This window comes from Calidris pugnax, unplaced genomic scaffold, assembly GCF_001431845.1.
Source record: "Calidris pugnax isolate Ruff unplaced genomic scaffold, ASM143184v1 scaffold60, whole genome shotgun sequence".
NCBI lineage: Eukaryota > Metazoa > Chordata > Aves > Charadriiformes > Scolopacidae > Calidris > Calidris pugnax.
The window spans coordinates 2,961,387-2,986,872 of record NW_015090831.1 but is presented as its reverse complement, the minus strand read 5'-3'; the positions used below and the strand labels follow the sequence as shown (position 1 = coordinate 2,986,872).

Genomic DNA, 25,486 nt, shown 5'->3' with positions numbered 1-25,486 from the left:
GTGTCCTTACTGAAAAAATGGTTCTAGTAAGACAAATGGTAGGATGCTCCGCTGTGTTCATATGCTGTAAAGCAGAGATTCTACAGGCCAGATGAGAGGGATCTGGTGTATAAAACTAAACTGTCCTTCAAGCACCTGTATCATCCATTTCCTGATCATAAATCGCATAGGAATTGGGTAGTATTGCCTGTGTGGGCCTCAGGAGAGAAGCGTTGGAGGCTCCCAAACTTTCTTCATAGGCTGTGTCCAGTTGAGGACATAGGTGATAGCAATACTAATGCTGCATGGTCCTCCTCCTAGGCACCAGGCAGCTGAGCATCACTGAACAAATATCCCTAATTCAGGTGAGTCATCTGGCTCCTTACTTCAGGAGCTATGTCACTGGGGAGCTAAAGAAATCCAGGCATTAACTTGGGATGGAAGGAGATTGTGTATAAAATATTGCATAGGCTAGTGTGTCGTCATCTTATCTGGAAGGAGACAGTCAGGGAGACTTGATTTTCAGCCCATTCTCCAAGGATTGTTTCCATAATTTGCATTAAATACTCCTGATTATTAAAAAGAGAGGACTATATCTTGATTAGGTGAGTACATACTGGACATGCTTTGGTAATGCCTTTGCGATCAGGCCTCCCATGTTAGTGTTGTAAATCAAAGAAATAAGCCTTCGGAAGCAAAAAGTAGTTTCACTTTCCAAGTGCTGATCCCTGTATTGCTTGAAAACAAATCCTGATTTATTGATTACGCCCATGAGTTCTTAAAATTTGTCCCTCAAAGTGATAGTTACTTTGTGTCTTTAAAATATTCCGGAGGTGCAAGTATTAACGATGGTCATAGTATCTGTGAACCTATCTTGCATTTCCAGATGTTTTGCAACATCTACTGGAGGAAATATCTCTAAACATCTTCCCTGATAACTGCCGAATGGGTCCAGAAAGTCAATACTCCTCTGGCCTGCAGAGGAGCACAGATGTCATTACCCATATCCTACCAGAAGAGTTAGCAGAGGCAAGATCTTGGATCTGCTGTTCAGCTGTAGAGGAAGGTACTGAGAAGGGGTTGCCTAGGGCACAGGGCTTTCAGTGGGGTGGCAACTCTTTGTGAGTTGGCTGGTTGGGTGTATTGATTCCAGCCAGTTCAGACACTTTAGCATCACACCCAAATACTTGTCTAGATGTAGCTCTCTGCCTCCAAGAAGCCTTGAAAAACACCCTGAGAACAAAGATGTTCAAATATCTTTTTTTTTTTCCCCAACCATTTTTTTCCTTTATACCAGCTAAGGGATGATTAGGATGAATGAGTGGGAATGATAGATTTGGTGACAATGAGGAGGTGTGAACAACCTGTGTGGAGACAGCACAAAAATAGGATCTCTCCAATACCTCCTGCGAGAAGGTGAACATTATTAAAGGAAAACAGCTTGCTTAAAGAGCTCTATTGGCATTTATTTATTTATTTTAACCCTACCTGCTGGTGGGAGAGGAAAAATTGCTATTGTGTAAGATACCAAGTCTGGAGGGGAAAAAGAAAATGTTTTCATCATAAACTAAATGATAGCATATTAAACCAGGTAACTAGCATCATGCTGGCCATTTGGCTAGAGTATAAACAGGATTGGATTAATTGGCACTAATGAGGATGTGCTATTTAGGGTTTTATATTTAAATACCAACTGTTATCTCTCCCATGTGTGTTGATGAAGTTCTTCTGGATGGTCTTCAGGAATTGGCATAAAATATTGACAAAAAACATAATCTGGATCTCTGTATTTGCACCAAAAAGAATAAGGAAAAATGTGTCATAAGGGATTTAATGTTAAAAAAAAGTCTATAACCCAGAATACACCATCACACTGACTCTCAGAACCCCTCTTCCACAAAAACCCGAGATAGATTAATTGACAATGAATGTAATGCTCAGCTGGCTACAACCCATGTATCATCTGTTGTTCTCTAATATACTATTGGTTTTAAGAAAAGAGAGATGGTACTTATGGAGGGTACATACTTAGAGTTTTCTTTCTCAGAGGGGGAAAAGCCATATTCTCTGGTAGCTGCATGCTGCATATTGTGGGCTAATCTGTCCTATTTCTACCTAGAGAAATTTGTTGCAGCAAAACTCTTCAGGATGTTAAAAAGGCAGAGAATATTGTGTGGTTTAACTATACAGTTGCCTAAACTGGGGAAACCACCAAGCACCTCAATGAGCCTCTTGACTACCTTCTGCAGCAGAACGCAGTGCGCGGCACCGGCCAAGTTTTGCCCTGAAGCACAGAGTACATGGAGTACATGTCATAAATTCTCTTTGCCAATAGATCTGTAAAGCCAAGTGCACAAATGCTGTCTTGAACACAGTGGTGTCTCTGAACACTACAGTTACAGAACTATTCTTCTTACAAAGATCAATGAGCTTGTAAATTTTGCAGTTACTGTTTTGGATATTCTGTTAGAAACTGTGGTCTGTCATGTTTGCAGCTTGACTCGGGCTTTGCTCCCTTCCCAGGGCAACCAGAGCTAAAACACCAAGGATATTCGTGGTAGCTAGAAGGAAATATTAATTCAAGATCCTGGTCTTGAAAGCCACCTTTCTAAAGATGCTTTTGTCTGCCATCCCTATCTTGCTTGCTCTGCTCTCGTAGTGAGCACGGCTGTGCACAAACACCCCCTTCCTAGTTTTAAGAAAGAAAAGCTGAAAGAGACTGAGCGATGCAGAGCCTGGAAACAACTTCAGTGTAGCTGAGCACCTGCTATTTTTAGGAGCACAGACTGCAGGAACAATAATGCTGCCTCTGGCTTTGAGATCTCAAAATTGTGAATGACACTTGAGTGTTTGTAACTGCCATTGGTCTGGTGGGAGAACTTAGAAGGTGCTGATATAACTTAAAAAAGGGAAGAGCATCGTATCTATAGAGGGGGTGAAAAAAAAGCTTTTGGGGGTTGCAGCAATATGTTGTCTTGGAAATACTTGAATTTATCAGTTTTACCATTCTATTCAAATACTTCATTTTTTAAAAGCTTTAAATCAAGTGACTTTGGGTCTTGAATGATGCAGCTTTAGTGGCTGCTTATCAGCTGCTTGTGAATATGCATACTGCAGAAGCTAAACTGTGGCATTTTTCATTTTTAGGGTGAAATTGAATGACCTGAAAATGGATCCATCTTCTCCCGTGGCACCAGCAACCATTTTAGAGCAAACTGCCTTGCGGCTGGGCTGCAGCCCCACAGACAAGAAACTTGCTTTTCACTTAGATGAAGAAGATGAGTTAAAGCATCTTCGTGAATGTTTCTGTATCCCAAAAGTCAAGGACCTGCCCCCAAGTGAGAATTATAATTATGGTGGGGGAGCAAAGAGGGGGGGGGAAAGGGTGGGGCTTCACATGTTCTGTATGTGTTTGTCACAAATCTTTGGAAATCATTGTCACTTATGAGATAATTGAGCAATTGCAGTCATATCTGAGCACAGGATGTCCCTGATGTTGCTAAATCAATCCATCAGCTTATTCTAGCACCAAAAGCTTTAAGCTCTCATTCCCATCCTGAATAAAATGCGAGGATACAGTACTTACATGGTGCTTATGCTGTCAGTCAGCTGCTTTGAACAATATAGTGACTGATTGAAAATTATAGGCAGAAGCATTTCTATCTAATGGTTTGAAACGGCAGTGTCACTTCCAATAGTTTGGAGCAGTTGCTTCCTTGGTATAATATAGTATTATCTATCTAGTTACAATTATTTTAGTTAATGAAAGAAATGGTACATATATTATATTAACATTTATGCCTTATTGCTGGTAGTAGAGATGATATTCTTCCCGAGGCCAAATGGAAGACTGTGCCTTAGAACAAATAATTGATTTGAGCAAATAATTCATAATGAAATCTTTTATTTGAAGATCTTTCCTGCTTCCCTCATGAATTGCCTACAAATAGATAACTGCAAGGAGCTTTGAAGCAGCCATGCAAAATGCTTCTAGAAATCTTTCTGCTTCATTCCTGGTCTGTAGGTTGGTTCAGGGAACCTGTGACCTGCCTGGGCATGGAGAGGGCCTGGTGTGCAGGCAGGGAGGCAAGGAGGGATGTGCAGAAGGGCTGGCAAGCTCAGGTGAAAGCATTTGCTTCAGGTTAGCACCCCCAGCCCAGAAAAACAACAAAATATTTCCATGTTTGCGTTTGTTTGTTTGTTTTTCCTTTTTTTTTTTTTTGTACCCCCTGCTGCTGCTGTGTCTGGCCAAAATCATGCAGGGAAACCTGGTGGGAACACCCCCCTATGGAGGCAGCATGGTCCTGGGCTCTTCTCCTGCTTCCCAAGTCCTGTCTGGGTTTGTTTTCAGCTCTCATGTCAAATACATGGGGAGCAAAAGCTGTGCCTGCTCTGCAGGCCCTAGTCATAGCACATCAGAAGCTGAAGAAATGGCATACTATTTCCCTAGAACATATACAGGCATAGTTATTCTCCTCCTATTTGCCTTTACAGAAAGCATCAGTTAAAAAATTAAAGGAAAAAAATGTCCTATAGCTTTCCTGGAAAATGTTTTCCTTTTCTAATAAATGCAGGTTCAATTTTCTACAGATATTTTTCTGAAAAGAACAGTATTGATAGATAGTGCTTTCATCTAATTATGTCCAGTAAAGATCTGTGATAGAAAATGGTGTCAGTTGTCTAAATTTCTGGACATCTTTTGAAACTATCTTTGTCTTCAGTATCTTCCTGCTTAGCAAAGATGAATGTTGGGAATGCAGTCTGCTCATGTCCTTAGGACATGGGGATGATAAATCTTAGCTCTCTATATACTGGTGGTATCATCTTATCTTTCCTCACATTTAAATCTTTCAGTTTTGCTATTTATATTATTCAGAGCAGAACTGGACACTTTACAAATATTTAAACTAGGTGCTTCCTCCGCATGGAGGAGGTGTTCTCAGCCTGTCTGCCAAGAAGTCTCTTTTTTTTTTTTTTTTCTTTGGTCGTTTAAGAGGGTTTCCTAAACCCCATCTGTTTGTTTGCATATGACTATTCTGCACTCAAAGCCATTCCAGCTGCCACTGTGCTGCTGCAATATGTCCCTCTGAAGCTGGCAAGATGCTGGAAAGCAGCTCATGTGGCCATTGCACTGCTGCACTACTGAAATCCACCTCGACCATAGCCCTGTCTCTGACTGTGGCTGGTGAAATGTCTGTCAAGAATATGAAAGGTCACTTTTCAGTCCAGTGTCTCAGCAGTTTCAGATTAAAGACTCTTTTGAGAAGTGCACGGAGGTTTTGATACCCTGTGACAGTTTTCATTGCTTCTTCTCCAATGTTCATTATTGTTTGTTCATCAATTACCATAATATTTAGACCCAAAGACTTTTGATATGTTGGGGTTTTTTTTTGCCAGTTAACTACAATATTTAGTCCTGAGTCTGTGGATATATATATTTTAATGACAATATGCAGCCTACAAAGTAGTACCAGTTGAAAAGCCAGGGAACCTATCATTCTTGTTTCCCAAATTGAGGGTTTTTTTTCCCTCATCTCGTTCCCCTGTCTCTCTTTTCTGTGCTTCAGCTGTCATCAAGAGCAGATTTCCTGCTGAAAAACAGCAGGGGTGTAAATACATATATATATATTTACATTATGTGTCTATACCATAGAGACAGATCTCCCATGACATTTATCTGAGCACAGGAGCGGATCCTAGATAACATACTCCTGCAGATAAATGTCATTACAGATATTAGCCATCAAATATTCTTTATATATTTACATAAAACATTACAATGAGGTTTTAAAATGAAGCCTTACAAGAAGCAGATGAGAACATCCAAAGGAGACAACTGTAAGATGACGTACATAAAAAAATATGTAGAAAGTCATTATAATAGTTTAATTTAGTTATCAACTTATAAACTGTCAAAGCTGTTTATTTGTTATATCGATCAAGCGGAAACCAGGAGCAGACTAACTCCCTAGCAAATCTTTTTTCAAGTGTAAGCATAAGAGATGAGGCTCAGGTGAGCAAATAGGAAAAGATGACAGCAGAAGATTTAGAGAAATGTTTGGATCTCCGAGCTCTTCTCCAAGCTGACAACAAAGTCTCTTTAACGCTTTTTCGTGCACTGGGGGGATTTAGGAAGGACTGGATTGCACCCGGGCACCAAATCACCAATCTGATTAAGGCTATGGCTTGTGCTTTGTCATCTTGTAAAGGAACAGAACATCGTTTGGGTTTCTTGGGAATAAAAAGATGTCCCAGAGTGAAGGTGTTGAGCTATATTTCCCTGAAGAGATGGTTAAAGGTAGTGGTTAATCCTATAAATCTGGCTCTTTGTTTGAAAAGCTTGTGGGGGAGTATAGGAAGATGTGAAAGAGGTGATCTTTTATCCTTCAACGAAGCATAGGACTCAGATAATGTATAAACTGATTTAGTCCTTCCTTTCTGGTTAATAAAGATACTGTGTTTTTCCCTTTCATTTGGAATGAATACTTCTGAAAATAAACTTGCTTTTTCTTTGAGGTTTAAAATATATAGAAATACATCTTTAATGTAGACAAATGGGTATATTTAGTATGCAAAATGTATGTTATTAGATCTAACTAGTTTGCATGGTTCTGAGTAGGTGTGAGAATAATTTATACTGTACCTAACTAATCTTAATGTAAATTATTGTTCATGTATTTTTCTTTATTCAGGCTACTCTAAAGACATATTTCAATAATGATCTCCTATTTGGTTTGCACCAGCCTTTATTTTATCAATTGTGCTTATTTTCTATTTGAATATTTCAATATACGTTACATGTCAACCACAGCTCTTCTAGAAATAAAAAGGGCCAATACTGTGACAAATGAGGGTAAAGTAATTTGGGGAAAGACAAGTGCTAATCTTAGGAAAACAAACACATTCCTGTAAAGAATATCATGGTGACCAAGGAAATGTTGAAACACAATGCTGTGCTGGTCGGGAGAAGATGAGAAATGACAAAGATGCTGCGAAAACCAAGCCTAGTTTGGGAAGCAGCAGTGGTCCAAAATGAGTCTTTAATGATGTCAGAGAGGGCTAATTAAAGAGCTGTTTGTGAAAAGGAAAAGAGTACAGGCAATAGAGGGTTGATAACATGCCAAAAAAAGAATATCCAAAGTTACAGGCATGAAAAGAGAAAATTACCCTTTCTCAAAGTAGTAATGCCGTCTCTCTCCAACAGTGACCCAAGAGGTGTTTTCATTTAGAGAGTACTGTGGTGCAAGAAAAACTAACTTGCTTATAATTCCTTACCTGTTTTAATGCTTGATTGGAGTATAAAGATTATTAGTGAGATTGAGCTCCAAATTCTTGAGCAAAGATCCTTCTCTCTATTCCCAATGAGATGGTATTACTGTGTTTCTTGATAGGAAAAGAATTGTTAATAGAACCAATTTAGGAGCATGGATAATATTTATGCCTCTCTGTTTTCATTCATATTAGAATAGAGATGAAAAACAGACCTAGTATCTGTAAAACAGATTAGGTTGAAATTTCTCTCTGACTTATGCTTTTTAAAAGCTTCTAAAGCTTTAATTAAGAAATTACCTAAGCTGTCTATACTTCTGAAAAATGTGTTTCTGGTGAAGTCCAATGAAGTTGGTAATTATTAGTGCAAAAGGTAGTAAGAGACCTTTTCCAGGCATCTAATCTATTTTTCTACAGCCCTAACATAAAATTTTCACAGACAGAAGAGCAATCTTATAATTTGTTTCTGGCATGTATCTTAATACATTCATTCATTTGATCTTTTTTCTGAGGTATGTCGACTATGTTTACCAAAAATACAAGTAATGTTAGCTTTTGGGGTATTGTAAGTATATATACAGATGAATGCAAATTGCTTACTCTTTCTAGAAGGTCACCATAACTTGTCCCTCCAAGAATCTCTAACATGAGAAATAATAGAAAAAGACAATGTTTGGATTGATAGATGATGACACGGGGTAATTAGATTGTTCAGAACCTCACTAGAGCTATTATTTATAAATTTCTACCGCCTTGCTTTTCTCCTAATCATTGAAAGGATTTGTCAACATAGATTTCCTCCTCCTCAGATGATGATGATGATGACATGAATTGCAGCCCACAATATACGCTGACAAGACAAGAACTTTTGAGACTGCCTTAAAATATTCTGTGCAACGACTACATTTTTCTAAATAGTGATTTAATCATGTGGGGAGAACTTACATGAAAAACATAGATTTACTTAGTCTTAACTCTTATTAAATATATGATTCAAGCAGTTTCACAACTCGGAGTAGGAATATATTGATGGTGGAATAAATGTGGATATCCTGGTCAGGAAAACGCTCCTTTTTTCACTCACTGTTGGTTACAGACCTGACAAAATCAGTGCCAGTGGCTGCTTCCCACACAGTCCCAGATATCTGGGGATTTAATGCCGCGTGATCTCACATTAGATCCAGAACAGGTATTCGTGGACTCAGCCAAAAAATGTAGGAGGACGAGGGAAATAACTGCTTGCAGATTGACTGAAGGACTTCTTCCTTTGATCTCTTTGCAGGGTCACATGTGTAGTGTCTTGGGAGGAAGGGCAGGATGTGGCACCTCCCTTCGTGCCTGAGGACCATGGTGTCCCAGGAAGATACGGAGCAGGCAGGGCTCTGGGTGGTGGCACACATGTGTGTCTATGCATCTGTGCTGTCCCTCCTATGCTTGTTCCCACATACGTGTTGTTTCTGTGGTTTCCCTCCACAGCTGACCTGAGCCTGGTGGATGGAGAGGAGAGCTGCGTATACTTCGCTGGGAATTCTCTTGGGCTCCAGCCAAGAAAAGTTAAAACTTACTTGGATGAAGAGCTGGACAAGTGGGCTCGAACGTGAGTACACCTCGGAGAATGGGAGATGGTAACCTGTGCTTTGTTTTATTTTGGGATCTGCCTTGGAAAGGCCTGAATAGAGTAGTGTGTTAAAACCCCCGCAGGCCAGGAGTAAAACTTGTTCAGTGTTTTCCTAGCACTGTTTATATCTCCTTTGAAGATACAAGCAGTAAAACAGGCAAAGAGAAACTTCCAGCTGTGGTAACCTGTGCTGCGCGCGGTGGCTCTGCTTTGGTTCATCTGGAGGACCTGCAGAGTTTAACCATCCCCACCCCTTTGCTATGTGTGTTTGTGCACAAGACACGCAAAACCATTTGGTTACTTGCTGCTTGCTGCTGAGCATGGTTCAGTTTCAGGCCCTGTGGTTTTCTAATTAGTGTTTTTAACTGCGTGTGATCCACCCTGCAGGCCTTGCAATGGGCAGTTCCCCTTGAAATAGCACCGAGTGCAGGTGTTGCTGCTGCCAGTGCTGGCAGGTTTTTGGCTCCTCTTGAACCAGGTCTGTATCTGACAAGTTCATTTTATTTAGAAAGAAGCATTCCTGTCCTCTCAGGAGCATCTCGGTGAGGAGCTGAGGGTGGGTCACGGTGAGCTCTGCCAAACGGAGCTGATGTAGGAGAGACAGGAGGACAAAAGCAGGACAGGTTTCAGCATCGCAGGGAAGGGTCCTTGTCATTGTAGCAGATGGGAAACTTTCAGGTATATGGGGAGGGAAAAGGTATTTTATTTTTTTTATATTATATTTAGTTTCCAGGGGGAGCTTGTGCTTTGAGGTGTCCAGCACCTACCTGAGCAGCTGGAGCAGGAAAGGAAAAAATAACTGAAAAACAGGGAGCTGAAGGTGAGGAAGGAAAATAACATGTAGATGAGCGAGCTAGGAGAGAGATGAATACTTTTGTAGGATGTGGGATATGAGGGGAACAGATGTGGTCTCATGGTGAGAGAGCTGAGGAAATATGGGGAGACAGAAGAGGAAAATCTAATTCTGTGAACCGGGTGGCCTTGTTTCAGTAGAAATGGTCTGGATGGAGGCTTCCCAATGTAAATGTGGAAACCCTGTAGCTGCTGTTTCACTTGTTCGTATGTGAATGTTGTGGGTTAATGAAAAAGGTTTTACTGTTTCCTATTTATTACTTGTGTTCTTATAAGTGAGGAGAAGCTTGAGAATGAATGGGAATGAATGTGAACTTTGGGAAGCACTTGTTCCTCCTGGTTATTCATTCATTCATTCAGCACAGCGCTGCAGTTTCTCCAGTCATTTGAAAAAAAATTGCAACTCTGTCCATTTCTGTACGATTATCCTACTTTATCAGAGAAACAGCTGAGCTCTTTCAAAAGGTAGAAGTCAGATAGCAGTCTTACCTGTTAGAGCAATGCACTGGGAGTGCAAACATATTGCGGCTCCTTCCCCGTACCTTTTCATTGGTTCACTTCCATTCTTATGTTTGTCTTTGCTACAGTGAAGGATGTTTAGGTTTTTTTCTGGATGATTATAAAAACCTGAAATAAAAGGGTAGGGAGCATCTTCAGAAGACCATCAGTGCCTTCAGTAGCTGTATTTAAGGGGGAAATAGGTCTGAACATGATTTTAAGCCATCAGAAGAGAGGCAGCAAATTTAGAAAGGCTGTTTGTCAAAAATACAACTTGTCCCCAAACACCTTAACCAGAATAAATCCGAAAAGTTTTTTTTAAAAAAAAAAACACCCAAAATACCAAACCCAAACTAAACTCAACAAAACCCCAGAACAAAGTCCTTCTAGGTGCAGATGTACCTACAGCAAGTGAGAGATTCAGGGTAAGGTCAAGCTGAATTTAAAATGAGCAATGTGTGCTTAAAGAAGCTGATGCGTGGGATCTGGTGCTGGGGGCTGCCAAGGAATCGATGACTGGAGATGCACAAATGGATGCTTTTATTCCAGTCACCAAGGACACCTTAGGAAAATCCAGTCTAAGGCAGTAGCTCTTACCAGCCAAAGACTGTTGAATGGCTTGTGTGTTGGCAGCGTGGAATTTAGTGGCTGTGGCTTAGATAAGTAATGAGAATCTAAGAAATGGCGTGCAAATTAGGTACATCCTTCAAGTCAGCAATGATATAGATTCTGACTTCCTTATAAATTGGTTTATCGCATTTTCTGTTTGTTGTGTCTTGGGACTCATCTCAAACAGCCACTATACTTGTCTATATAAATGGTTTTCAGTGCTTATAGCTGATGGCAAGAGTGAAAAGGAAGATTACCCTGTAGCTGTTGTCAAGGGCAGGGAAGCTCATAGCTTTAGCCCTGTGTGGTGATGACAACTGATTTAAGTAAGGCCTGGAGAGAAAGGGGCCTTTTCACGTATTTCTTTCTTGCTGTGTTCCTGCTTACAGTGTCACTATCACTTTTTTTCCTCCCCGCCTTTAAATGGTGGGTTACAGCTTTCTGCTCTTACATCTGCCTCCCACATACCTGTTCTGATTTTGTATTCTTTCTTTCCACATTCCTCAGTCCTCTTTTTTAATGCTAATGTAAAAAGACCAGAAATTCAAGCCACTGGTGTTCTTAATATGAACTAAAAAAGAGCCGTTGAGACCTCATCTGTCTTTCTGTTTTGATTTCTGCTAAATCCAAGATTTACTGAATGAGGGGCAAAAAGGGATGAAGAGTTGTCTCTTCCATGCTTAGCCTAGAGTTAGTCAATAATCCAGTTCTTTTAATCTAGAAGACCGAGGTTGAAGTGACTCCTTTGGTTGGATAAAGGCCAATAGGTGCTTTGCAGTGTCTGGTTTTCCCTTTCTCCCGCCGCAACTGTTTAAGCAATTAATGTATTTTATAGAATCTTTATTGCATGTGAACATACTCGCTGCAGCGGGCAAAGTCTCACACGTCCGAGTAACTCATTAAAGTGGAACTATTAAAACAGGAGGGAGTCTGACGTAGCCGGCTGTTATGCTCTTGCGAAGGGCTGGCAGGGTGATTGGGGAGTGGAGAACCTGCTGAATGGAAGTCTCGAGGATTAGAGTTGTTTAGTTGAGTAAAATGAAGACTGAGAGGAAAAAGGATTGTTCTCTGTGAATGCATGAGGAAGTAAACATAGAGGGGGAAAAAAGGAGCCACTTATGTGAAGTAACACTCTGGCACAGTGAATATAAACTAGTAATTAATAAATTGAGGCAAGAAACTAAATATGTATGTATACTTTTAAACATTGAAGCAGTCTGGCAACAAGCTTCTGGCAAGAACGTAGTAGACAAAAAGTCCAAGTCTGTGGAAGGTTGTATAATACAGTGCCTGTGGTAGGAAAGGACTGGTTTTGGTGAGTCAAAAGGTATTTTTGGTTCTATGTGCTGAACTAATCCTGCAAGATATAACAATCCTGTGAGCAGGAGTGCAGCTTGGAGGGACTGGGTCATATTCCGTTTGACAGACCCAGTTCTCCTGCCGTTTGTCAGGAGTCACCTCTGCGTTGTGCCTTTCAGCAGGTTGTATGTTAGAGCTGTAAATGCCTTGGGTTTAATGCCCTGGGTTTCTTTCATTTTGCCTTCAATCTACTGCTCCATACAGTTCTCTTTCCTTGGATATGTCTTCCTTTCTTTTGGCTATTTCTTTGCTTGAAACCATCATCAAAGTTAAGAGTCTGTATTGGCTCATAAAATACCTTGCATCATTTTTGGCAAAGAAGCAAGAAGGAAATTTCCACTTGAACAAGATTTGGATGAGCGCAGAAGATTCCTGAAGCTGGCAATTAATTTAAATCCCTTTTGTAACCGCCTTTGAAACCCTGGGATCGTATCAGAAAATGTGTTTCTAGCTCCCCCAGTGAGCTTTAAATCAACCAGACCTCGGCGAGTAAAATGTGGCGTTGTGATTTCTTGCCAAATTGAAAATAAAATGGTAGCCGACTAAAAATTAATTTGCGCAATGAGAAACGCTCAGAGTAGTTTAAGAAATAGTTCTGTTTGTGTGATGCTTTATGATTTGATGGGCCACGTTCTGTATTCTTTAATTTGGGTACCTTGATTTAAATCTCTCTTGCTACCCAGGGTGCAGTGGAAACAAAAGGCTATCGGTGTCTGAGGGGAACGCCAGAAGCACTGCGGTTGTGTCCTTAAAGATTATTACCCCCAGTGCCTACCAGAGCTGAGAGAGGGGTGGCGTAATATACAGAGATATAAATTCTCTGAGGCAGAGCATAGAATTTTACAACCTAAGTGTAATAGGATGTATTGTGCCATCAGCAAAGGCTACAGAGTTTCATGTGATTAAAATAAAAAAAGGGTCCAAGAATATGCCTTTAACTACCATTTCAGCTGCAATAATTTTTGTCTCTTGGCATTTATATTGGCCATCAAGAGGGAGGCAAGCTGTAAGCTGTGCCGTAATAATAATAATAATATGAATAATAATTAATGCTGCCTCTCCCCTCTTTCACTATACTTAAATTTCCATGTTTTCATCTCAAAATAAAATATTCTCATACCCAAAATTTCATATCTGTTTTCCTGATAACTTGGAAACTTATTCTGAAATTTTGTTAGTTCTGTGTGCTGGAGAGAGCTTTCGTCAGTAAATTCCCATTAGAAGGACACTAATGGCTATAAAATCAGAGAAAGCTAATGAAAGAGAATCCCATAGGTACTTAGGGCTTCTTTTTCCCATCTTATTACATTCGCTACCCTCTTTGAGAAATACAGATCCCCTTGGGCTGGGAGCCACTGAAAATCTTTGCTTTTTCTTTTTATTTTAACAGTCTGTATTATCCCAAAGTCCCTTGATCACTGTATTACAGTTAAGAATAAGAGGGGAAATTAGCAATAAATGTCTTGCTGTTTGTGAAATACATTCCTCTGTCTTCAGGGTATGCAGCTGCACGATGGCCTGATCGAAGGGAGGAACTTTGAGCACTAATCCTGCCCCTTACTGCATTGGCTCCCCTGCCCACCTACTGCCTTTATTCCTCATCTATGAAATGTTCTTGTAAATGAGTGCTATTTCACACTGCCTGCTTTCTGCTATCACGGTCTCATCACAGCACAATTCTGAAACAGAGAAAAGCAGTCAGCTAGTGTACAGCGACCTTCTCAGAATTAGGGATCAGGGTCCTTGTTGTCTGTGTGGGTTGGACTTGTTGAACGTAGGGAGGTTATTCTATCCATAAGAGATATTCAGTGGTACCTGTGCCCTCCTCCAGTTTCTGACCTAAACTAGTCCAAAAGCAAATGGTGTTTCACAAGCATAAGAGGCACAAAACGGTTAAGACAAATCGTGCTTTTAGCAGCAGTTATTTTTTCTTTAGGACTGTGATTCTTTTTGGAAATACACCTAGCATGAATTGGTCCCAAGTCAATCAGAAAGGGTCTGACTGTAAAACATCCAGGTAATCTTTGTGGGAGACAGAACGAAATTCTACCTGAGAAGGGAAAGTAGGAGGTGGATAGGGAAAACCCAATCTTTTAAATAATCTTAAGCATGGGGGGCTAGCTGGTTGTGTCTCATGCGCCTTCCTTTCTCATGTCTTAATCTGCCAGACATTTCCTTGTGATTTTGAGTGAACATTGTGGGCCTGTTCTTCTTTGAAAGGTTTATTATTTGTTGATTTTTTTAAATTTTGTTTCTTTATTTTATTTATCTCATCACAGCCTTTAGGGCTTTTTTTTCCCCTCTCTACCCAGTTTCCTACTGGCTTTTTCCCTATTTTGAAACAGCTTTGTACTTTGTTTGCCTCAGCCACATGCAGCCTGCCATTTCTGACTCCACAAGTCCCCCGTGGTGCTCAGCAAATATGAAAATCATCCAGTGTGAGATGGAAGCCCAAAGCAATGTTCCCCTGGATTAGCACCATTATTACTTTTCTCAATCTGCCTTCATTTGCATTTAAATCTGTGTGCTACACACTGCATGTTTAAGAAACTTTGCAACTTTTTTATTTATAAATGGTTACCTTCGTAGTTTACTTCCCTGTCACATTTGAAGCAAGAATTAGTTCAGAGCACTTAATCCAGAACTGACTGTACATATCTGTCACCTCGGAGTAGTGATGCATTCAGGTTTAAGGTGCCCATATGATCCACCACAGACGGGAACAGTTTGCAAAATAAAGTTTTTAAAAGCCCTCTGTCAAACCAAAAAGCTTTATGCACACTTAGATCTAGAACAATTTGGCAGGGAGAAGAGAAGCAATAAAAATTAGCAAGCAGCTCTGTTTGGGCAGGTGCTTCCCTGCATATACATTAAGTACCTGCTGGCTTATGCAGAAGGGTGAGTTCAGACAGGAGATTCAGGAGGATAGAAATTGCTTCTGACAAGACATATCTCTGTCTGGGAACAAGGCAGTATTCAAGCCTGCCATCCTCTGCACCACAGAAGAAATGCTAGAAATGCAGGTGGAGTAACTCTGCAGGGTGATCTCTGCTCTCTCGGTGGTTTATGAGCTGGGGATAGAGGGGTGCCATCCTGCACCGGCCACCACCATGCCTGTCCCCAGAGGCCCCATCCAGCCACTTCCAGAGAGCTTGTGAAAAAGGTATTGTTACCTTTAATTTTGAGGGATTTCTAGAGGAATTTTGGGGGTCAAAATAAAGTTTTCAAGCAACTGAAAACCTGCCAGAAACCAACAAATAATTGCATTTGCTATGAGCTCTAATGGCTGGATAACAGTGCCCTGCTCAGCTTAGGTGAGCATCTTCCACCACATGTGGGGTCTCCAAATCAGGTATGTTTCTTAGGGTTGACCCAAAGGGAACAGAACATGTTTTTATCATTTGCCTCTTCCTTTTTCAGAGGTGTTCACGGCCACTTCAATGGTCAGCGCCCGTGGGCTTTGGCAGATGAGTGCATCCTGGACCTGATGGCGGTGCTGGTTGGTAGGTATGAACTGCAGTGAAAAATCTGTCTCTAAAAATGACAACAATTTTCTATTTTCTTTTTAGACTCAAAGTCCTGAAATTCTGTAACCAGAATTTAATTCCTTGCATTCTTTTGTTTTAAAGTAGGTTTTCTGACTGCCTTGTAAATGGGCTAGCAAGTGATTTAAGAGATGAATGTATGAGATAATATATGAGCATATGCATATCACAAAGATAATTGCAGCAAAGGGTTTCTTGGAGCATCGTAAACCACTTGGTGTAACACGTGAAGCCCTTTTAAAGGGCACTTGGCATTGCAGATTCTCAGTTTCTCTCCTAGAATTGAACCAACGAACTTTCCCCTTTGAAAAATTATTTCCATCTAGACATTTTCTGCTTTTCCTCCTTTCCCTGCCACTAAATCCAGCCTCATATTTGAGAACTGCTTATGTCAATGAAGCAGATAATTGGGGCAGGACCTGTTATTTGTAAGTTCCCATTACCCTGCTGTACCCCTTGAGGAGTCTGCAGTGCTGCAGGACCTTGGTAGTAAATGCTTCTGGTTATTCTAGAGATTGAAAAGGAGCCCTGGAGACTTCTCCTGGTGAGTTTTCCAGCCATGAAGGCGGTCTTCTGAGGCTCAATGCAAATTTCCTCTATCGCCTCTTACTCTAACCTGTGTGTAGTTGTTGAAATAATCTTTCACAGGGATTTCCTTCAGAGTTGTTGCTGTCAGAGGGGGGAAGAGAAGTAATCTTGGCAGGCTTTCTCATAGACACTTTCCCACCCAACCCTTACAATCATTGTCAAGGCTAGGTTAGTAGATTTTAGTGAGATTTGGGCCAGTATTTCAGTTTAGCTGCCAATACTGACTGTCTGAACTAAATTATCATGTGCTCATTTGTGCCTTCACTGAGGAAAAAATATTACAGTTAAGTTGACCTGCTGTACACTAGATATTGCCTCATAATTTCTCCTCCAACTATAGACAAGTGTTCAATGAGAAAGTTCAATGAAAAGCAAATGGGGTTTGAACTGGAAACTGAGACAGTAAGGAATGTTTCGTGACAAGTTTATTTATATATTTATAAATAAAGTAACTTCCTGACTTCTTCATGAAATTTCCAAATAGCTAAAATACTCCAATTATTATTGGAGCAGAATAACTATAAGAAAATATTGTTGTAGTTAGTCTACCTGTGATGTGAGCACTAAGATAATATAAATAGGAGCATGGCTAGGTTGGGCATTACAGGGCTATGCGGAGCAATCCCATCTGCAGAATTAAATAAAACCCAAAATGCAGATTGATTGTTCTGATTTTGGAAATTGCAATTGTACTACCTGGTACTGCTCAGGAGGTTAAGAAATTACTTTTCTTGCTTTCATTATGTTCAAGGGCAAGCTCAGTACATTTATTTATTAACTATCATAGAACATAAAAATGTGAGAATATAAAGAAATGAAGGGTGTTGAAATGCTGAATACAGCTGATTTAGGGATTTCTGTAGTTTGACTAATCTTTCCTGGCAAGTGGGTGTTCTCATTCTGGTAGAGTATAACTGGGAAGCTGTGGGCAGGTGGGGAAATGTGACTTGACACACAACTGCTCTATACATAGTAAGGGCTTTCAACTTGAAAACCTTGAATTTAATTAACTGGAGGGCAGAGAATTTCTCTTGCATTTCGTGAGGATGGGAGAGTATCACAGAATCACAGAATGGTAGGGGTTGGAAGGGACCTTTGGAGTTTATCCAGTCCAACCTCCTGCCAAAGTAGGTTCACCCAGAGAAGGTTGGACAGGATCATGTCCAGGTGGGTTTTGAATATCTCCAGAGTAAAATGGTAAGACCATTGGTGTTCTCTCCATACCCAGGAGAGAGAGACAAGATCCCCCAAAGGGCAACTGGGATTATCATCCTTCTCTGCATCACCTTCTGTGAATGTCTGCCACCACTCTGCAAACCATGGGCCCCTATGTCCAGGTGGGTTTTGAATATATCCAGAGTAGCAAGGTAAGACCATTGGTGTTCTTTCCATACCCAGGAGAGACAAGAGCCCCCAAAGGCAACCAGAATTATCATCCTTCTCTGCATCACCTGCTGTGAATGTCTGCCATCACTCTGCAAACCATGGGCCCCCATGACCTCCCTGAAGGGTGTGGGACAGGCTGGGCACTGACCTCCTGCTTGTGCCGGGGTCACTTTGGTCACTGCTCTGGGTTAAGAGTCATTGCAGAAAGCAGGGAGTCAGGCTGGGACTTTTTTTTTTCCCTTAGCCATCTGCCTTGTGGAGGCTGCCAGCTCAATGTGTATTGTAATATTTGTTTAACTAAAATACATATTCTGGGTGTAAGGAGAGGGGAATGAAAGCTTTGCTTAAACTACATCTAATTGCTTTTCAGTCTCCTTATTTTTCTTTTCTTTTCCAAACTTTATATCACACTAGTGCTTTCTTTTTTTTTAATCACAAATGTCAGACACTGAACTTATTACAATTTTCTTAATTTTCAATGCATATTTTAAAGTTTTCTATAAAAATTGTGACTGAGGTCACCTTGCTGTTAACCTACTTTTGTTCTTAAAATTCTTTACTGGGAAGTATTTCATAGTTCTGTTGTTTTCCTCAACAGGAAAGGACATGTGAACGTTATTGGTTTGGATTTTGTTCTCCAGGATTTTGGGGGCTTTGTTTAATTGAACAATAAAATGTCGTTTGGGCTCATATCTGACCCTCAGATTCAGATGCCAGCAGGGTTTTATTTATCTAATAACCTTACAGCTTTTTTTCAGGATCTAGGCGAGCAATTCTGAGAATGCAAATTAATTAATATTCCCCAAATAATGGATGCATTGTAATAAATTCTGATTTTTAAAATTGCAGGTAATAGTGAAAAGACTAAGTGAATAAGTGCAGGAAAAATGTTACGTTAAAATGCTCTCTACCAATATGATATTTAGGATCAATTTTCCAGCAAGGTATGATACTGAGTATGTATGAGTTGAGTGAATTCTGAATTTCTGCTTTTAGTGAATTTAATGTAAGAACATAAACAGAACTTTACCCTGTTTTTTATTCAATATTTAATATGTTACGGAGGAGGAGGAAGAATTGTTATTTTTCACTCTAAGCAGTAGTAAGTAAGTAAAAATTGTCTGGTGAGATTTATTCAGGAATGGACTAAAGACTGTAAAACATCTTTGTCCGTTTAATGGTTTATAGTGCTATAACACCTTGCTTATTAAATGCAGTCACACTTTCTTGTTCAATGAAAGTTACAGTAGTAAATACCTTGTGAAATGCAAAGTCAAGGTCAGTGGAGGCCAAAGCCTTTTTTGTCTACGCTCACGCCGAGTGGCATAACGGTGGTGACGGTAATCTCGGCTTCTCCTACCAGACTTTATTAAAACATTACAACCTTGGCAGGATCACCTTCTGATGGAACAAGATTAACTGTGTGGCTGCTGCCGTACAACGTGCTCCGGCAGGTCTCTGTTGAGGGAAGACTGAATGCCGAGCAGATTTGTAGTGACTTTGAGCGATAAGGATTATTTGAAATAACCAAACTGTTTTCAGAACTGGGGCCCTTGGCCTTTTTTTTTTTTTCAATCATGTTACAAAACGCTTTTTACTTACTCTGGTGAGGATCAGGCTCCCGCTGCAGTCAGAGAGGAGAAGGATGGCAGTGTCTGCCTAACGCAATCATAATTGTCTCTGAAGTTGTACTTTGCAAATGCTGCTTCCTTTTATTAAAGAGGAGATTTATCAAGCAGAACATACAGGTTTTAGCCTGTCTTGGAGATATGGTATAAAGTTAGGAAATAAAGAAAGCAAACATAATTTTGTCTCCTGTGTGCTGGGTCTTTGAATATTGTAATAGGTTAATTGGATCATAGAAAGGTTGCTTTCTGAAACGCAGTGCAGGTTATAAAGGATAACAGTTTTCCAATGACACGGATGAGGTTTGTTTTGTGGGCATGAAATTCAATAATGGAAAGCTTTTAATAAATATATAATTTACGGAAGACCAAGACTTACATGACAAATGTAGTGTCATATTTAATTTGGGATGCTAGCATGCAGCTAAAAGTGATCTACTGATTAACCATTTGTTTTATGCGGAAATGGTACAGCAGGCAGAGGATTGCTTGTCCAGAATTTGCTGTGAAAGCCACAGATTTCATGGAAGGAGCAGAGGGAGAAATAAGAACAATACCATTTCTTGATGCTATCCTTTTTTTCAGCCTCAGGAGTTCCATAGAAATATTAAGACTACAAATAATACTGTTTTGAGCTGCAATCACTCTCTCTTGCTGTCTTCTGTATCTGCAATAGAACAGCCACAAGGTGACCTCTTCCAGCAGCATGGAGCCTGCCAATGCAATGCTATCAGAGAGAAGAAAAGAAAGGAGAGCAGTTTAAGTGAGGAAAAGAGTTTATTTTTCCCTATGAAGAATGAGGGTTACCTATATCTCTTCTCCCAAACTTGATGGTGTTCCCGGTGTCTGAAGGAGGGAGCTTATTAATGACATCTTTTTCCTCCAGGTCATCCCCAGGTCCCTCAGAGTTACCAACAACTATTGACATATCTTTCTGTCCAATCCTTGGAGATCTCAGCAACATGAAGGAAGGCCCTTGAATACCTCAATCAGAACGGTTCTTGGCTTTTCCTGCAGTGGCAGAAGCTGAGGCCTGCTTGGCCAGGATTTATGGATAAAACCTTAGTTACAGATTTTTGTGTTCTTTGACTGCATTTGCTTGTATTGTGTTCAACCCACAGCTATGTCTTTTTCCGGGGCTGGCAAAGTAATAACTCCATGAACCTAAACTCTGGGATATGGCAGGAGTGTCTCTGTGCTCTTGCTGCCTTTCCCCCATATTGGTTGGGACTTTATGTGTCCTACAAGGCAGGCCCATGAGAAATCCAGGATTTGCCTCTCAATTTCTTGTGGTTCCCTTTACCCTTTTTACCCTAACACCGCGTTTTCCTTTCCCCTTTATCGATCTCAAGGGTGGCTATTGCCCTCCTTGCCTTCTTACACTTGTCTTCATCCCTCTCTGTCTGCAACCTCTTTCCATCTGCAGCCAACTCCACTCGTGGGGTGATGACTAGGGCAAGGTGCATGAGCCCATCATCCAGTTGAAGAAGACTCTCAAAGCACTGATTTGTGTCAAGGGTGAATTACTGCTTTTCAGCAACAGACATCAGGCAAAACAGAAAGAAACAGGAATTGATTTTCTCCATATCTCAGTGGCGCCCTGCCCAACATGCAGTCCCTCATCCTGCCTAAAACCTTTCACCAGTGGTTGATAAGGGTTCGGGAATTTGTTACTAAATACTTTGTAATAACAGTTAGTTGTTACTCCATTAGCTCTGCCCATGATTAGCTGTAGCCCAAAGGCATCTGTTATTAGCTTCCTCGGAGCTATGTAAGTTTGACTCCTTGCTAAGTTGCTACATTAATAATGGTCTGTTATATTCAATAGGCCAATTTTGCTTTTTTTTAAAATTTATTTTTATTAGGGATGAGATTTAGCTTGACATTACAGTAACCACTTACAATAGATGATTGTCTCAGTATGTTTTCTGACTTGCTTTGCGTATAAACTTATGATAAAAATAAGCCTGAAAGTCCTGCATTGCATATAGTCTTCTGACCTGATTTTTGTCTGAGGTATTAATGATAATAAATCCACTGGTGGTTTGCCGGTAAATGGAAATACTTCATTGTTTTTTTGTTTTTTTTGAGGCTGACCTGAAAAAAATAAATATTTTCCTGCCAGTGTGGTGTGGTGAGTCAGACAAGAAATCTTTTTGCTTCACTGTGATGACACCTCAAACGTTTGTTTGCTTTCCAGTCTTTAGAGAGACATTGACTGAAAACATACTTTTGCTTTCTTGATACCGTACTAGATTTCTCTGAAATTATAAAGAAAAACCCTAACCAGTTTGGTTTTTTTTTAATTATTATTATTTCAGGAGCTCAAAGACATGAAGTAGCCTTAATGAACGGGCTAACTGTTAACTTGCACCTCCAGATGGTATGTCTTTACAAAGTTTATTTGATGTTGTGTTGACGAATATATTTTTCCTTTCTTTGTGAATGTAAGCAAAATGTTTTCTGAGGACCTCACAAAGATAGCGCTGGATGATAGTCTAGCTTTTCTTAGGCCTTAGAGGTTGTACCTTGAATAATGCTTTGGTTTGTGCAAGACCTGACTCTACTTAATACTAAGCAGAAAAACTGGACAGGGAAATGTTTTCGAGGAGTCTGTAGGGGAAGTTTGAGCTGTTCTTGTGTATGCTACCTGTCGGGCCTCAGAGGGGAGACCTTATTATTTAAGAAACATTTCCAAATAACTTCTTAAATTTGAATTTCACACCAAATTTCAGAGTTTAAGATACAGGACCTCAACCACGAGTCAGAAAAAGCTGTAATTTCAGTCAAGCTTAAAATGCAGTTGCATGCAAGAGATGGCATTTTGACTCATACTGTTTTATATACACCTTAAAGGTGGTAATCTAATTTTAATTTTTATGAGATAGTGGCGTTATGACATGCATGTGGTTTCCCTTATGCTTGGGTCTCTCTGTGGTTGCATACAGCCTGTCTCTGGTTCTCTAGTATTTCCAAAAATTTGGTTCAACTAAATGAAGATGTGAAACTTCATTTTGTGTGGCTCACACAAAAACGACTTACCACTCAGAATTAATAATTAAAATTAAGAAACCTGAAGGAAGGTGGGACGATGGCTCATTACAAGCTGGTGTACCTGGCTGCTCTGCCTTGAGTTAGGTGCAATGCAGCCAGGCTTGTGCCAGACAACTCAGGCACACAGTCTATGCTGAGCCCCGTGTAACCACCACTAGCATTAGGAGCAGGGCTTGGAAGTCTTCTCCTAGACCTCTCAGTATGGTCACAAACCCATCTTGCCTCCAGGCAGGGGGCTGAGAAGGAAAGACCATTCAACTTGAAGTGGTGAGATGGTTGAGGAGGTTTGCAGGAGGCTTAGTCCTTTGGTCAGGCTTATTTCAGAGGAGGGGAGGATTTGGTAACGAATGTTTTAGGGCTGGAATGGAAATTCAATTCCTTTGCACTCTTCAGCTACTGCTTTTCCTTGTGGGATGGAGCCGGGTGAAATCCCAGCCTCCCCGGCCGCAGTCAAAGCTTTGTCATCGATTTCTGTAAGTGCAAGTTTTCACTGCTGGCTTTTTGTGGCCTTTGTTATGGATATATCAAATGCAGTATTATAGCACTTTCCTACTTTGATAAATGTTATATGGACAAAGAAATATTTGTAATTTCTGGGGGATTCTATGTAGTCTGCATGAAAGTAAAGCAGTCTTTATTAAGTTATATACTGGGAACATCTCTCATATCTCTGCTTAGATACATTTCAACATATCTTTTTTCTTTTGTTCTTAACAGCTATCTTTCTTTAAGCCTACTCCAAGACGTTATAAAATTCTTCTAGAAGCCAGAGCCTTTCCCTCTGACCATGTAAGAAATTAATATTTCACCGTATTTGTATTATTAATCATATTTTTCCAAAGAATATCAGTAGCCTGATTTGAATATTTATTAGCTCATCTTGTCCAAGTAACATTACAATAAAAAAAATCTGTCAGAAGCTTTTGAGCTCAGCATATTTTACAGATCGTAGCTTTATTCCTTTTGTTCAAATAAAAAATGTTACAAGAGGAAAAGATTGAATGGGTACATTGATTTATTAGTCTTTTTAAAGACATTGAGCAAACTACTGGCCTAAATCAACTGAAGTTGTAAATGTTTTATTAATTCTTGTTGCTGTTTTACTTTATGAAACCAAATCAATACAAACTCACAACATTAACACTTATATATCCCCAGACAGAGATGGAAATGTTTGTTCTTAGCACTTTAGATTACTAGTTCAAACATAATTTGTCTGCTATAAAATAGGAGACAATAGCCCGTGCATCACATCTTAGAGCAAATTAATCTTTGGGTTTGTGGCCCACTGCTACTTTATCATCAACGCTGTAAACTCATGGAAATTGATAACAAATTTGATCTCTAAGGTGCGATAAAAATGACTCAAGCTGCTAACAGGTTTATTTGCAATGAAGATGGCGGCACAGATGTATAAACCTCAAATTGCCTTTATTCTAAATAATGTTCATACTAATCCCACGTTTGTTCCAGGCGTGCTTGCACATTTAGACTCCATCTTCTTAAATTTCTATGGCACTTCAGTTAACAATCTGTGCAACTGCTGTCACTTCAGTTCCTATTATGTAATTTCAAACTATTTTATAGTATTATTCGATGATTTTTATCCTATCTCCAGAACTATTATTTATTGATAAAAATCGGTGGGTAGAATTTTAAAAATAGCTGGAGAGTTTAGAGCTCTCATTTCCTCCCAGCTGTGCAACAAATCTAAGACATGAGAGGAGCATGGGACAATATGAATTTTCTGGCCAAACCTCCTTTGCAGTGACAGCAGCACACGTGTGACGGCCTGGGGTTTAGCATGTGCTACCAAGCAAAGTGGGCACCCAGGACCCCTGGAGAAGTGATATTCAGTCTTCTCCGTGGCTGTTATCTGTGCAGGCTTTGCTTGCTGGCATGTGGTAAAGCACATCTTCCACCACATTTCCACCCTCATTCTGCTCCGTGAACTTATCCAGTAGGATTTAGGTTTTGACTTTATCCTTGCTGTCTGATGATGTGAATTAAATTCTGATCTTTTTCACACCAAAGGGAATCTAGAAACTTTTCAATGGAGTTGGATTAGGCTTCAAAGCATTAATTTTAGTGAAAGGCAGGCATTTGAATCCCTTTTCTGAGGTTCTGATGTGTTTTCTTTTTAGTTGTTTTGTCATGTAATTGTGCTAATGTGCTCTGCATGGGAATCTCTTCCAGTATGCTGTTGAGTCCCAGCTTCGACTTCACGGACTTGATGTGGAGAAATGCATGCTCATGATGCAGCCACGGGAGGTTGGTGAGAAATATGTCAGTTCTGCTTGCTATTGCTAAGGGCAGAACCATATTTCATAGGAGAGTAGTCATACATTCTCATATATTCTAGTGTCTGCCTGCAGAAGTTATAATCTTTTTCTACTAATGCTTTTAGGTAGAATTTGTGAATCATGTCTTCTGTTTCTGTGTATATTTTTTGGTATCAGAACCCATTTTATAATCCTCTGGTTCAACTAGCACATTTGCCTTGAAGAACAGAAAACAAAAAAGTTATTTTCATTCTTTTTCCTGCTTGCAAAACCTGACATCATCCTGAGAGAACTGCAAAATATAGTAGCTCATTGAGAAACCCAAATGTCCTTTTAATGTCCTGAGGTAAGAGATAGCCACAATGCGAACAGCACTGTGTCTGTATCAGCACAGACCGAGGGAAAGGTCTGCTTTGGGTAATATGCAATTCAGATTAATTTGAAAGACTGCCTTGCTTCACTTTTGCTGTATTAAGAACTTTGCCACCTAACTATAAACTGATGGTGACCTTTTGCTTCTGAAATCTGAGTCATCTTGTGAGTAAAGAGCCCACTCCTGAACGCTTGATAGATTTGCAAAGATTGTTGAGATAATAACAGTTACTTGCAATTCAACAATCTTGCCCAAGCCCTTTTCAGTAACAAGTCTAATTTAATTCTAGGTTTTCACTGCTTAATTGATCCCTAGGTGGTGGTATGTTTTACATGATCCCTTGCTAGGAAGATGGGAGGAGGACGGGGCAGTAATTTTCCTATAAAGAATCAAGAATGAGCAAGGGGTTTTTTTGTGTGTGTGTGGTTTTTTTTTGTTTTGTTTTGTTG

At 40.0% G+C, this 25,486-nt stretch overlaps 1 protein-coding gene across 8 annotated transcripts in view; it reads left to right on the top strand.

The window, feature by feature from the left end:
* The window catches only part of LOC106887554 (kynureninase-like), a 65,603-nt gene that overhangs the window by 5,018 nt on the left and 35,099 nt on the right, over positions 1-25,486 (top strand). For 6 of the 8 annotated variants that reach the window (XM_014941149.1, XM_014941146.1, XM_014941148.1 and 3 more), the window contains exons 2-7: positions 3,127-3,317; positions 8,725-8,845; positions 15,605-15,687; positions 21,650-21,711; positions 23,100-23,171; positions 24,579-24,653. In XM_014941149.1, the coding sequence (XP_014796635.1) occupies positions 3,149-3,317; positions 8,725-8,845; positions 15,605-15,687; positions 21,650-21,711; positions 23,100-23,171; positions 24,579-24,653 (582 nt within the window). In that variant the 5' untranslated portion in view covers positions 3,127-3,148. Of the gene's footprint in view, positions 1-865; positions 1,046-3,126; positions 3,318-8,724; positions 8,846-15,604; positions 15,688-21,649; positions 21,712-23,099; positions 23,172-24,578; positions 24,654-25,486 lie in introns of all 8 variants that reach the window. The other 2 variants (XM_014941150.1, XM_014941145.1) reach the window with 1 other exon arrangement.